The following is a 15,128-nucleotide window of genomic DNA, read 5'->3' as shown; positions in this document are numbered from 1 at the left end:
GTCTTGTATGTCTTCCATTTCCTAATAATTGCTCCCACAGTTGATTTCTTCAAACCAAGCTGCTTACCTATTGCAGATTAAGTCGCCCCAGCCTGGTGCAGGTCTACAATTTTGTTTCTGGTGTCCTTTGACAGCTCTTTGGTCTTGGCCATAGTGGAGTTTGGAGTGTGACTGTTTGAGGTTGTGGACATGTGTCTTTTATACTGATAACAAGTTCAAACAGGTGCCATTAATACAGGTAACGAGTGGAGGACAGAGGAGCCTCTTAAAGAAGAAGTTACAGGTCTGTGAGAGCCAGAAATCTTGCTTGTTTGTAGGTGACCAAATACTTATTTTCCACCATAATTTGCAAATAAATGTGATTTTTTGTGGAATTTTTTTTCTCATTTTGTCTGTCATAGTTGAAGTGTACTTATGATGAAAATTACAGGCCTCTCATCTTTTTAAGTGGGAGAACTTGCACAATTGGTGGCTGACTAAATACTTTTTTGCCCCACTGTATATCCATGTACATACACATATGCATACCTATATAGATTATTATTTTTTTAATATACATTTATTATTCTCCGCAAACCCTACCCCCAATTGGAGTAAACAAATAAACAATAACACTTAGGCTTCTACCTTCAGTTTATACATCTTATTACACATTTTACAGACACAATCTATTTTACAATAATTATATTTTGTTTGTTTTTAGTCCTGGCCTTCCTCTATTTCTGACGTCCATCCAGTTTCATTTCTATTTGTAACTGTGCTATTTTACAAAATGTTTGAACCTATATACATTTTACAGACCCCATATGTTTTACATTGGTTATCTTGTTATTAGTCCCACCCTTCAGCTCCATTCAACCCCTCCCATCTATCTCTCAACACCATCCATTTTGGATTTCTATTTGCCATATATTTTTCAACTATGCTGTGATGCATCACAAAAGTACAGAACCTTTCTATTCTCATAGCTTCTACAGATTGTTAATTAAAAATAAACATTGTTGCTAAAATAATTATTTTATTATTGATTGATTGACTATGGCTTTTCAAATCACCCAGTATTGCCATCTGCAGCATTAGTTCTAGGCAAACGTTGCAATTCTTCAGCCATTCCTGGACCTGTGACCAAAAACAAGCTACATATGGACAGTACCAAAATAAATGATCTAATGACTCTGCCTCATCACAGCAAAATCTGCAGAGCTGGGAATATTGTATCCCCATTTATATAACATGCTTTGGTTGCAATAATTTTGTATTGTAATTTAAATTGAAAAATTCGAAGTTATGAATCCGGCTTTGTTTTGCGCATCAGTTCATAAACCATGTGCCATGGAATGTGTACATTGAAAATCACTGGTGGTAGTGTAATTTGCATGTAGCCTAAAGTGTGCACCTTATCATACTGGGGGTTAGTGTCAAGGTCGAACAAACTTGCCCCTATATGTACAGATCGGTAATCAGCTAACCACCATTCCAACCCTAACCATATCTGTACCAGGTGAAACACAAAACTGACCCTAGACCTGTGTTTAGTGCCAACTTCCTCCAACATAGTAGTTTACAGAGTCCCTATTTGTATTTATATTGGATCCCCTCTTCCTGGGATCCAGCAAAAGGCAGTTGGGGCAGTTATATACAATAAAACACCATTACATTTCTCAACACATTAAGTGTGTGCCACTACTACACTACCACATATCCACAACACAAAATCCATGTGTACGTGTGTGTCCATGTGTTATCACGTGTGTGTCTTGTACCTGTTATCATGTGTGTCTGTACCTATGACCCATGAACATACGGAGCAGTATGGCCTGCCAGTACCAGCAGATCCTAACAGGCCCAGATGGATGGACTGGATGAGGCTGTATCAGAGAGTAGAGGGCTCCTCTCCTAGCTGCATTATCCTAATGGCCGTGATAAACACCTAATGATGCTGTTCAGTCCCAGACGGAAAACATCCATTTAAACACTTTGCCCGCAGCTCTGACTGTCAAGGATGCCCCATTGCCTATTTCCCTACCTATGCTATGTTTGTATAGGTGAACATAGTATTGCTAAAATTATAGTAGTCCTAAATACGGAATTTGGAGAGTATTTGTCAAAATCAACTAGAATCTGGTAATCCAATCCTGAAGCATTGAAGGTATTGTCTGATCCCTAAACAGATTGTAAATCATAGAAGTCTAGAAGAGATAGAATGGCAGCTTGAGATGCCATCTGTGTAAATACTAGACTGGCTTAAAACAACCTCATACAGTTTCGTGGTGACGTCCAAGGGACGGACCAAGTTCCAATAAGACGCTGACCTGAGCTGTCTGACACTTAGAAAATACAATACATTGGTGATGAATTCAAGGATGGAACCAGTATTAGTGCCTTTTCACAAACACAAACACACTCACCTGCAGTCTGTCCAAAGCTGAAACCAGTGGAGGATGTAGTGGTGGTGTTGCTTCCAAATGCAGAGCCTTGTCCAAACCCAGCACTCTGCTGCCCGAAGGCCGGGGTGGCGCTCGGCTGCCCAAACAGGCCTGTGCCCGTACTGCTGGCCGTACTGGCGCTGGGGGAGCCAAAGGAAAAGCCACTTGCATTGCTGACACTGAGGGCTCCAAACAAACCACCTCCACTAGCAGCGGTACTGGCAACTGCAGCAGGGGAGGCCACTGCGGGCTGTCCAAATCCGGGGTTGGCCCCAAATGCAGACTGGCCAAAACCGAAGCCACCGGCTACATTAGCAGCAGGCTGGCCAAACCCGCCTACTGTCTGTCCGAATACAGGTTTCCCGAAGCCAGCTGCTGCGCCTGTAGCAAGGGGAGCACCGAAGCCGGTGGAACCAAAGCCTCCGGCAGCCGCTGAGGCTGGAGCAGGCTGCCCAAATACAGAGTTGGAGTTGGTAGGGGTGGTGGAGGCGGGGGCTGCAGTGTTGATGACCGGGGTGAGACTGGTGACGGCTACAGTTGTGCTAACTGCGATGACGGCCGGTGGCTGGGTGAAGATGGAGCCAGGTTTGTCTGAGCTGGGGGCCGGGTAGGCTAGTGGTGGGGCCTCCGGGGTGGGGGTGATTGCGGGTGGTGAGGCCTCAGGGGCAGGCATGGACTCATGGACAGGCTCTGGGGTGGTGCTTGGGGCTGCCTGGGCTGGTGGGGTGATGGAGGCAGGGGGGAAAGAGGTGGTAGAGGTGGCGGGGGGAGCTGGGGGCGTTGGGGCTTTTTCAGGGATGGTAGGGGTGGGGGTGACAGAGGACTCTGGGGAGGTAGTAACCTCAGGCTCAGCGATAGGGGGGCTGACGGAGGGGCTGGGCTGTGAGGAAGAAGGCTCTAGGGGTGGAGTGGAGTCTGCCGGGGTGGTGGGGGTTTTGTGGTGCTCATTCTCCAGGGTGGTTGAGGGGGAAGAGAGGGGTGCCGCTAGGAGGCTGCTGAAGGAGGTGGCTGCTGATGTTGAGAACACAGGTTTAGTGACAGACAGGGCGGCTGGTTCGGGAGGCTTAAATGCAGCCTTGGATAAGTCTGTCAGGGTAGAATCTGCCTCACCAAATGCAGCCTCGGCTAGCTTCCCTTGCTGGAGGGCCAACCCAAAACTAAACTGGGCTGCCCCCGTACCTAACCCTAGCGCCGCTCCGTTGTCCGGCTGACCAAAGCTAAACGCGGCCGCTGAGGGCTTCTCTTCATCCCCCTGGCCAACACGTAGACCTGAGAAACTCCCCAGGGTCTCTCCTCCTACCACCTTGGGGGCCTGGGGCTCCACTCTGAGGGTGGGGGTGATGGAGGTGGGCTTCACAGGCTCGCCTGACATGCTGGGAAGAGGGGTGGGGGAGCCGTTGGCCCCCAGGGCGGGGGAGGTGGATTTGGGGGTGAAGGAGAAGGGTTCCTCCCCGGTAGAGGAGCCAAACATCATCTTGCCTGTGCTGCCGCCAGCGCTGCTGAAGGAGAATTTACTCACATCCTTTACTGGGAAGAGAGAAATGAACAGCAAATTTACAAACTACGCCCAACTCTTTCGAGTAATGGATTTCATAGATTATTACTTCATTGATATGGCATTCAACACACTATAACACTGACTTTACTGTCTACTAAAACTGATGTGTGGCATACATGGCTGTGCATGAGCGAGAAAGGTACCTGGTGGAGCTCCTTGGGGCGCAGAGGAGAAACTGAAGCCCCCGGCAGACCTGTCCAAAAGCATCATATAGTATGAGAAAACACAGTCAGCCAGTGGTCTATTTATTTTATTAACTTTCCTGTTTTCCAATCAAGGTCTGAAATGAAGTGTCCCTCTTTGACCCCTGACCCCAGAGACTCACGCTGCGATGAAGGAGAAGGCTTTGCTGCTCTGCTCCCCCAGTGACGGGGCTGAGCTGGAGGGGGGCAGGGAGACTAGGGCATCAGCTTTAGGGGGTCCGCCTGGGGGAGAGGAGATGGCATTAAATGAAGCATGATAATTAGGTTCAGTACACCTTTTTATACTAAGAGCTTATCAAATATGTAACGTACGGAATGTAATCAAATGGATGTAATGTATGAATGGTTCACTCAGATATTTAGTAAATTTCAAGTATATAAAAACCCTGGGAAAAATATATCAACTCTAGGTGGAAGGTGTTTTCCAGCATGTTTTGATGAGCATCTAAAACATCTCATCTTTACAGTGTGTACTTACCAAACACAAAACCCTGGGGGGAAGCTGAGCAGACACTCTCAGCGGACACCTTCAGTATGCCTTGAGTAGAATTCTGACAAGAAAAACAACAGAAGGACAGTTTAAACGCCTCTCTTTGCCAAGGCTTCAAAAATAACTACTAACAAAGAGGGTGAAAATAAGGCGGTGAAAAACACCCCCCAAAAATGAAAAAGCCAAAATATACTTTCATGTTTATCATAAGTCAAAGCAAAATGTCATTTAGTTCATCTCAGTACTCAGACTTTGGAAACTGTTTATCACAAAACAGTGTTTTAGTGTTAACATGGTCTGTGTTTTTTCTGTGAGTGTATCGGTGTGTAGGCTATGCGTCATGAGTGCTTGGGTCTTCCCGTAAACTTGAACCTGGTTCGGAATGGGGTGTAATGTGTGTGTGAGAGTTCCCCTGTATGATTCAGTTCCCACCCAGTTGCCACTTCTATCGATCCACCGCTGGGACATGGGAGGAACCTGGGGCATTTCACAGCCCTGTGCCCTCTAACCCATAACAACGCAGCCCAGCAGTCAGCCAACTACACTGGAACTCCAGGAACTACACAGAGTCGGGGTGTAGGAGAGATATTCGGCCACTGATAGCACACAGATGAAACTCCTTGGTATTTATAAATAAACAATAACTTTCTATTGACCTTCCATTTGCCTCCGGTTGTAGCTGAATATCTCTTGCACGTGTATTCAGTTGGTTCCGTCTGCAAGTTGGTGACGTTTTACCTTGACTTGACTTTCTTAGAGCAGGGAGAAATGAGGCCTCTAGCTAGTAATACCCAGACAGCTGGCTTAAAGGTGTGGGAGTGTGATGTAGTTCACAGGATTTGACTGTTGGGAGGATGCCATACGGGCTGCTGATACTCACTCGTTTGGCCTGGTTGGTGTTGGCCACTGTAGCCAAAACCTGCTGAACAACCTGACCGACCGGGGCTGGGACTGAGGAGCTGAGAGAGGGAGAAAGAGGAAATAAAAAGAACCGTGCGCAACGAGTTGGATTCAAAGCATACATCACATTTCAAATACAGCCTAATTTCTCATCTCCTCATCTACTCCATTTCATCAGGAATTGCTTTCCGAAAGTTAACGAATACAAGTCAGCGATGAGGAGACACGCACATACTTACAACTGAGGTGTGATTGCTATTCACGCCACAAGTGATTAATTGGGGTGTTTGAGTGTGTGCATCAGCGCTTTGCATCAGCCTATAATTTACTACCCCACCTGCAAACACGCTGCATAACCCAAGGATAGTCTCATCCCAGACAAAAGCCAAGGCCATGTACGATACCTACAGTAGTGGATAGAATACAGAAGACAAAAGCCATAGAACAATAGGCCTGCACTGCCTTACTAAATATTCTTCAACATCAACCACTGCCACGGACAGACTATAGACAACTGAACCAAAACCATACTGGCGTGGATGGACACAATACAGGCCCAGTGTTGTGTCTGAGGGACCGACTGGCAGGGGAATGCATCTCTAAAATAAGCTGCCTATCAGACTGTCTGGCTGTGGTGGACTTGTTATTGTGAGCAGAGCTAATTTGGAAAATGGCCCCAGGGAGAATCCTGCCAAAATATTCAACCGCATCACAATAGAGCAGCAAGGCCTAGTAGAGAGTGAGGACCATCAATTACATCCTCTCAGAGAAACAGGGGCAGAGGGTTAGAGAACGAGCAAGGGTGAGATATGGAGGCAAAGACATTGGGAGAGGGCAGAGAAGGAAAGAGAGCATGGCAGACAGTGACCGATTGGGAGAGAGGCATGGGAGAACTAAAGATGAAGAGGGATGGAGATAGAGGACAGAGAGGGAGCTGTTTGTGAGAGAGGTGATAAAAGAGAGGGAGATTGGGGCAGTGAGTGCCGTGGGGGATGGCGAGACAAAGATGCACTCAGATTGGTAGCCTCTGCCGGCAGTGAATCAGATGTGATAGAGGCAGTGACCTAATAAAGCCGCCTAGCTGGAGTCTGTTTCTCTCGGCTGAGGCCCACATACAAACTAGGGATGATGGCTCATCTCATGTGATGGACTCACCTCCAATAAGCTAGGACTCCACATCAGAGAACTACTGTACAGGGGACATCAACCTGACTAGGGACATAGTAGATCTTCTCTCTGGTGGAGGTGTGTGTATTTGGTAAAGTGACTGTGTTTCCTATGAGGTAGGTAGTGGTGATGAGTATGTATGTATGTATGTGTAAAGATGCATATTTGGGTTAAGTGTGTGTTTAGTGGTTCTTTCAATGTGGGTGTCTGTCTGGTGGTTCTTGTAGTTCTGGATGAGGGGGCACAGAGCAGGTGGCAGAGCTGGGGATGATTACTCCGCTCATCAGCAACTCTACTCACGGCCGTCTCAGTGCTGCATCAGTATGAGCACCGCATCACCACAGGGCCTTGGGCAGCCCGCATCGATCAATACGCACAGGCACACACACAAAAGGAATGTGTGTGTTGAAGAAATGGCCTAAGCACTAAACAAAAGAAGAAACAGGCACACTGAACAGGCCTGACAGATAAGAGGTGATCAAAAAGCTAATGGGAAGCTCTACAGATCCTAGATCTTCCACTACAGATGTAAGCCGCTAAGGCCAGTGAGTTAGCAGAGAGGAGGATGTGTAGTGTAAAGTAACAGCTGAACCTGTGACAGGTTCAATCAAACGTTGATGAGTTTGAACTGTGAGGTACCAATGCTGTCATCTTGAGCCCCCACTTACTCAAGCATGCCCAAGTCAGGCCAGGAATGGCCACTGAAATCTCATTGACAACAGGGCCCCCTCCAGGGAGAAAGAGGTAGTGCAGGCTCTCCCAATTAGCCAGTACTGTGCAGGAACCGGAGTAGCCTACATAACAGTAGTAGTCAGCAAACAGTGAAGCAAGCTATACATTTTAGAACTACTCAAACACCAGACACAACAGAGCTCCACACACTGCAGGAATTGGAAAGGTGTAATCGAAATGGTCTTCAATTGGAACCTCCATCATTTTGCTTATACCCATCTTATTCTTTCAGATCTGCAAAAGTGGGGGCTAGGAGTTGTTTAGGAACAGGGCCAAGTTCTCTTTGCTACAACATTTCCATAGTTACAAACATGTCCGTTTGGTGAGCGGCGTCTGTGTGTTGACCACTCCCCCTGTGCAGTGTGGACCTATCACCTTGGGTCAGCAACACACACTGTCAATTATTCAGTATCTCTCCATCAAAGTTGCATGGGCAGGCCTTACCCATGCATTAACTCAGAGAGATGGAAGAGCGCTCTGCCGTTGTCTGCTGTTTCCTTGGTACTAGAGGTCAAGCACAAACATAAGTACGCACTGTAACCTGGCACCAACAGACATTTAGAAGCACTGCCATATATCAGCCTAGGTTTACAACTTGGCCGGCTTCATCACTGCCAGGCAGGCTAGGCCAGGCACCAGTGACCACCCTCTCCAGTGCAATGTTCCTGCTGCTAACACACTATAACTCTATCACACAGCCACTGAAGCCTAGAAATGGAAAGACCACCCCACAGATAAAATTAAATGAATTAATTGAAGTAAATCTTAATAGGAAGGATGCTACAGCTGGCTATATGCTCTGAGGTGTTCTGCTCTGTTTAAGTCATGTTGTGTGTGTGTAAAAGGCCATTAGATGACAGATGTGACACGAAAGAGAGAGACAGGGAAAGAAAGGGAGAGCGGAGGACAGAAAAGACAGAGGAGTTAGAGAGAGAAGTTGTGTGAGAGAAAACCCTATACTGCTGCGGCTGTGTTTTCCCCCATACACCAAATCCCATTCTCTGTCCGTGTTGGCATGTTGGCATCTGGCTGGCAGCAGCGCCTCTGATAATCTATACTGTCCACCCCAGTTCCACACTGTGGCTGGGGCAGGACAACACTACTGCAGTGAAGACAGGACAGGCTGGGGATATGGGATTAGTAAATGGCTGTTCCTGCATATAACTCGTCTGAGAAGTAATCAGACCGGTTGTTATGGGTGACTCTTAGCTATGGGTGATTTAATGTGATGTCATGGGGAAAAATAAGGGACCAGGGTGAGACTAAGAGAGAAAGAGGATCTCCCTAGATAAGGATGATGGGTAAAGTGCATTTCACACTCAAACGTAAGACTAACAACTATTCAAAACTCTATTTGTAAGCAAGGAAGGTCTTCTGAATAAACTGACATTTGGTGCAGTCAAACAATTTCATTCCGAAATACCAGATATTATCTAGAAAGAGCAGAACGTGTGCATTTATTTCTTATCGGCACTTAAGCATAAAATGAACTTTCCTTTTCCCCTTCCCCCAATAACATTTATTATAAAAACAAACTGCTGACGGTGCCAATTAAAGGGCCCCTCTCCCTCCAGTCTGACTGTGACATTGGGGACGTTGACATTCTCCCTCTGTCACTTTATGGGAACAGTTATACAGGGCTGTGCCAACATCTGTCCATCCTGGCGCACCTTAGTCACTCTGGTATTGACATGACATGCACAGATGTCATCAACAGCCCTTTTATCACCAATGGCAGGGACTATTTAACTATTTAGTGCTACATAGTTAAATAGTTAACTAAATGGCTACCTGGACTGTCTGCATTGACTGTTTTTCCACTAACTCTTGACTCATCACCTACGCTGCCGTTTCTGTTTATTATCTATCCTGTTGCCTAGTCACTTTATTCCTATCTACAGTAGGTACATATCTACCTCAATTTCCTCGTACCCCTGCACATCGACTCAGCACTGGTACCTCGTGTATATAACCAAGTTATCGTTACTCATTGTGTATTTTTTTCCCCTTGTGTTATATCATTTGTAAAATATTTCTCTGCATCGTTGGGAACCACTCACACTGTACACTGAAGTACAGTATGCAGCCCCACACACACAACCAGCATAGGCTCGTGCTGAAGTGGGCCCTCGTCCCTCAGGACGTAAACTCACCCACACACACACTTTATAACACGGTCCATTGCCCATGTGTGTGCCCATCCCCCACACACATGGACCCTTCATGCAGCACCAGTCTAGTCCCGTCACTGTCTGTACAGCACACCCGCTCACCCTGTTCTTTCTATTGCCCTTATTTGTGTGTGTAGCTGTCTCTTTCTGCATCAGCGAGTCATTGTAAATTTGCCTCGCCAAGCTAAAATAGCGATAACCCCTCTCTCCATCCACCATAGAGTAATCTGGCCCTCAGCAGAACCTCATTTTAATGCCTTGCCTATCAGAAGACCCTGCATGGTTCAAACTAAAATACAGTATATACTGTACACCTTACGTTTATTAGACTACAAAGAGAGACTTTGTATTTCCGTGACTTTAAAAACAGGTTTGTTTTTTAAAGAGAGTCATTGTGGCAGACCCTGAGGGTCACATCACTGTCAGCAGACCCTAACACTGCAGCACACGGAAGTTTTAAAATTAGACAAACAAAAACAAACAAGAAAGCTGCAGTGTACAGTAGTTATGTGGACCGTAGGTTATTTTTTACAGTAATGGTTAGATTGGAATCAGCCAACTATTGTAACGATATTAGATAGGAACGGGCTGAGTGGATCCTAATGAAATGTATTCACTGTCTACACATTTCTTATCTACATAATATTTTGTTTCATTTAATGTCCTTTCTAACTTTTGGGAATTGTAATCAGAAAAGGTGCCAAGCATTCTTGAGCCGAGACCCAAGGTGACGACGCCCTGATGAAGAGGGAAAGTAATATTGATGATGATGGATTACCTGATCACAGTGGAGACAGGCGGTGGCAATCCTTTGTCATTGAGCTCCTGTACGTTGACCACCTGGGGAACAGTCTTCAGGGTGGACTCTGTCAGAGAGCCACTGACTGCTGGTTGACCACAAAGAAGAAACGTCAATGACAATTTGTCATTACAACTGACATTGGGACAACCAGACGCACATATTTTGTCACCTTTTCATTCAATCAATTCAAAATCATACCGGTCATGTTATTTTGGGTTAGCAACAGACTGATGTACACTATATTCAGACGAATAGTCTCAATTGATTAAAACTTTAAACGTACTGTTTAAATAATTTAATGTAATAATTGAATTTATTGATTAAACTATTGTCAACCATTATTCTGCATAGTAAAGTCATGAGGCTGTCAGTTCACCTCTGATCCTGAGGTCTTTGTCTCCCCCTGGTGTCTGAGTATGAACATAGCATTGAGTTTTACTGTTCAAAGTGAACCGACAGTGAGCAGAAGACGCTCTACCGGTCTTCAAACTGTTTTATTGTAGCGAGATTAACAATGAAAGTTTCTTCCTAGCTTGTTCTTTTTTCAAACTAGAACGTTATACTGTTAAGGTAACAGAGCCTAACATGGTCACACAACACAGAAACAGGTCCCTCAGCCCATGTCCTTTGCAGAGCAGAAAATAAAACATGTAAATAAATGTCATAATAGGTCTCAAGGCAACGTTGTATGTTGTTACAGTGACAGAAAAACGATCACAAATGCAATGTACTTCCCATTAACTGCAACCCACCTACCTGGTTTCTGATTGGCCATTTGTCTGAGGAAAGCGGCTTTAGCAGCAGCCTGTTGGGCAGGAAGGGGGACGGGTGTGGCCTTCTCAGTAGGCGGGGCTCCGTGCTTCACCGTCTTAGTGGCTAGTGCCGTGCTGTCGGCACCTCCCATGTTGATCTTATTGGTCGGAACTGGAGAAAAATTTGATGACTTACTGTACTACAGAATAGCTCTCTTAAAACCACATAGTACAGCACTTTGACATAAGGTTGGCTGTCCTCTCTGTGACCTGACGGTTGATACTAGAGGGTAAAACATACAATATAAATGACATACTACTTCACAACAGCAAAGTTGTATTACCTGTTGTTCTCCGACCAACCTGGTTAAATAAAAGTCATATAAGCTCAATAGTTTCCTACCTGGGCTCATGATGGGGCTGAGGCCCAGGCCTTGGCGCACCTTGCTGAAGGGAGTGGACTGGATGGCCCCAAACCCCGGGGCTATGGAGGGGGTGCGTACCACCGTGGGGTGGCGGGGCATAGAGAGGGGGAGCATGGGAAGGGGGGCAGGCTCAGGCTCTGGTTCTGGTTCTTCCTCTGCAAAATAATGGGAGTATTCTGGGTCTAGGGCCTGAGACAGGGAGGAGGTGGAGCTCACATCGTCCAGGTCTGCGTAGTATTTGGGAGAGAGGAAGGCCGAGCGGGACAGGTTGACTGGGGAAAGATATAGGACAATCAGGAGGGGTAAACGCCACACGTTACTTATACTTCACTGCTCAGCACTGGTCACTGTGTTCTGTGTGTTGGTGTTGGGAGTACCTGGAGCGGTGGAGCGGACTGGTGGTGTCTGCCTTTTGGAGAGAAAGTTACGCAGCTGAGACTGCTTCATCGGAGACATTTTGGCTGCAGAAGTTGAAGGAGTCAAATTACATTTACATCACTCAAGCACAATAGATAATACAGTGACACGTGTTGGAAAATGTAAGTATTTTGCCTGGCGATTTCGAGGTGGTCTTGGGAATAGTCTCCAGACTGGCTTTCAGGAGTGCATCCCTCAAACTCTCCAGCTCGTTGTCCAAACTAGTAAACACAGAGGTAATTCATAAGTGACCATTGATTTTTAAGCCACTGTGTATAAATAAATAAAAACACGACTTTGTACCACACATACCCCAGTGAAAAATTTGACATAAATCTTTTAAACATTTTTTTACTTACTGCCTTTAAACAGATCCTCATGCTACAATAAATCTGCCCATTGTATTTCAGGTATACACCCATGTACATACCCCTGTTCAGTGGGGGTGGTAGCAGCAGGATGGCAGGGCTGGCTGGGGGCAGGAGTGCTCCAGGCTGCAGTCTTGTTGTAGAGCCGCAGGGCGTGGAGGTCTTTGACCAGTGTGTCCAGCCTCTGCTTCTGCTGGTTGATGATGTCCAGGTTGTTGGCCAGGGCTGTGAATAGAGCCTCCCTCTCTGGGACAATCATGTGTCTGGGAGAGACAGAGGAGTACCACAGAGGAAACTGGTTAGAAAGGAAACATACAATGACAATTGGAAATTGACATAGGAAGTGAAAGAAATCTCACTCACTTCTGTTTCTTCTTCTTCTCCAGATGTTTCTCCCACTCCAGATCCAACACGTCGTTCACATCCTCCACAGCAAACTTTACATACTGGTACAGCCTGCGGATCTCCTGGTTATGGGGAGAAAACCCAAAAATAAATGACGGTCCAACAAAAAGTCTTCTACACGGTGAATGATTTTCAATAGTGTTCTGCTTTTGACATTTCTACCACATCCCCCCTGAGGAATGATAGACGTTCGATATACACATCTAACCATCCATTCCTTATCTATCCAGAGGCTTACCTTGAGTTGGTCTTCACTGCGTGGGTCCAGTGGTTTCTTGTACAGCAGCTGCAGGTAGCCCCGGTGTCTGTTGAGCTCACTCTGGGCCTTTGCGTCCTCCGCCCCAGCAAAGCCCTCCAGCATGGTGGTCTTCAGAGTGCTGATGTCCCCGTGGAGAGACTGGGGACAACAAGCACACATACACATGGTAAGAGCCTACGAGGTCTAGGTGGCTGTACTTAAGTTGAAATGGCTCTTTTTGTTGTCATAGACCTGGCAACACCAGGGGGTGTGAGTTCATGGGCCACGTGAATGCAGCTGATTGAATTTGACACGACAGGGTACATTAATTAACAATGGCAACTACAGAGAGCTTCATATTCTGACTCACGCGGGCCTTATCTCTGAAATAATTACATCTAATCAAATGAAATTAAATCCGTACTGTACCTCAGTGGTGTCTTTGATCTCCAGGGTGAAGACGTGGAAGTCCTCAGACTCCTTCCTCAGCTCCTTCATCTCCTCTGTGGTGCCCACTCTGAAGTCTGCCTTGTGGCTGCGTGCCTTCAGGTCATCCAACTCCTTCTGGAAGTGGGCGATCTGAGAGGAACACAACCTGCATGAAGCTACATTGATGAACCATATGGGTCTTTCTATAAACTCGGGTACATGTGAGGATTTCCTACACTGGACAACTTCTTACAGCTGTTGATAATCTGCCATTTTATTTTTTTATGTCAATACATTAAGGGGGAGCCAGCTACATTCAATAAAATGTAAGTGTTGATTTAAAACCTGTTTAACCCTTTGTCATGGTTGGTGTCTGGGCGGATGTGTCTAAAATCACGTGACAAAACATTACTCTTCAGTCCTTGCAATTATGGCAGTGCAAGTTGTCATTTATATTTATATAAATAAATATATAAATATATTTAAATAAATAAATAAATAAATATATAAATTTATCATTTATATTTATATTAGGCATTAATCAGTCAAATTAGCCACTGAACGAGTGTCTTCTAAACGAGTAACCTTACCTACATACTTAAAACCTAAATCAATACCGTCATGAACGTGGTTCTTCAATAATTATGCACAATATTTGTTAGACGCGCATTTGGTGAAGAGCTATTTTCAGTCTCATTCTTTACACTGGTGAGGACAGTTGCCTGGATCCACGTTGGATCGAATATCCCTAATGAACTGATCTTGAACATCTGTTGTTTGCTTTATTTACAGTCAGGTCTCGTTACACTTAACATCAAGGTAACGAGTTCATGTTTTCATGCGTTCTTGTGCCTTGGATTGGACGCCGAGTCTACTGTGCGCAGTTGTGTAGAATAGACTATTGCACAACACAACGCTTAATTATTCTGGATATAATTAATTAGCCCTAGTGGGCTTCTTCACAAAATGATGGTAATGAAATAACATGACAAATACATTTTGGTGTCCATGTTACACCGGTCATTTTAGAAACAATACAAGGGGCTTGAAGTAGCCTACCTGAACTTGGAGCTCAGAAATTCAAGTACTCCAAAAGGCTAACCTTGAAAATCAGACATTTCCTCAGATAGGTGTTTGAAAAGTCCTTGTAATTACTGTAACCAATTAAAAAGGTATCCTGCTCCCTTATAATTGTCCTTGCTTTCATTCTTTATCCGTTTTTGTGAGAGATGTGACCACATTCATTTGTTTCCCGCAGCTTCATATGAAGGGTGTTGTGCTACTCTGTTGCAGTAAAACCATGTGGTTATTATGAGGACAACATTAATGTTGGCTTCAACTTGGCCATACATACAAATCCTTCCATTAAAAAAAGGAACCTGGTTTTTGGTCACTTTCTCATTATAAAAACAGTGATGGTGAGATTCAAATGGTGAGATTAATGCTACAGCAAGTCATGGCTTTATTATGTGTGCCTGCGTTGGCCACATAGGCTACAGAAAAATCGGCACGCCTCCAATTTACACTCAACAACAATATAAAATGCAACAAGTATAGTGTTGCTCCCATGTTTCATTAGATTAAATAAAATATCCCATACGCACAAAAGGTCTCAAATTTTGAATACAAATTTGTTTACATTCCT

The 15,128-nt window shown here is 45.2% G+C and overlaps 1 protein-coding gene across 10 annotated transcripts in view; it reads right to left on the bottom strand.

The window, feature by feature from the left end:
* nup214 (nucleoporin 214) overlaps positions 1 to 15,128 on the bottom strand; it is an 80,608-nt gene that overhangs the window by 32,701 nt on the left and 32,779 nt on the right. For all 10 annotated transcript variants that reach the window (XR_005051718.1, XR_005051715.1, XR_005051716.1 and 7 more), the window contains exons 16-29: positions 13,484 to 13,633; positions 13,055 to 13,213; positions 12,775 to 12,878; positions 12,474 to 12,674; positions 12,179 to 12,264; positions 12,004 to 12,087; positions 11,605 to 11,898; positions 11,206 to 11,373; positions 10,426 to 10,534; positions 5,558 to 5,636; positions 4,666 to 4,738; positions 4,310 to 4,409; positions 4,128 to 4,177; positions 2,409 to 3,953 (exon numbers count right to left, since the gene is read on the bottom strand). Coding sequence is in view for 5 of the 10 variants with exons in the window: in XM_036977289.1 (XP_036833184.1) it covers positions 2,409 to 3,953; positions 4,128 to 4,177; positions 4,310 to 4,409; positions 4,666 to 4,738; positions 5,558 to 5,636; positions 10,426 to 10,534; positions 11,206 to 11,373; positions 11,605 to 11,898; positions 12,004 to 12,087; positions 12,179 to 12,264; positions 12,474 to 12,674; positions 12,775 to 12,878; positions 13,055 to 13,213; positions 13,484 to 13,633 (3,202 nt within the window). In the remaining 5 variants the exon portion in view is untranslated. The remainder of the gene's footprint in view (positions 1 to 2,408; positions 3,954 to 4,127; positions 4,178 to 4,309; positions 4,410 to 4,665; positions 4,739 to 5,557; positions 5,637 to 10,425; positions 10,535 to 11,205; positions 11,374 to 11,604; positions 11,899 to 12,003; positions 12,088 to 12,178; positions 12,265 to 12,473; positions 12,675 to 12,774; positions 12,879 to 13,054; positions 13,214 to 13,483; positions 13,634 to 15,128) is intronic.

The sequence above is a fragment of the Oncorhynchus mykiss genome, chromosome 5, assembly GCF_013265735.2.
Source record: "Oncorhynchus mykiss isolate Arlee chromosome 5, USDA_OmykA_1.1, whole genome shotgun sequence".
In the NCBI taxonomy this organism is placed as follows: domain Eukaryota; kingdom Metazoa; phylum Chordata; class Actinopteri; order Salmoniformes; family Salmonidae; genus Oncorhynchus; species Oncorhynchus mykiss.
The sequence above is the reverse complement of the archived record's forward strand: the minus strand, read 5'-3'. Positions and strand labels throughout refer to the sequence as shown.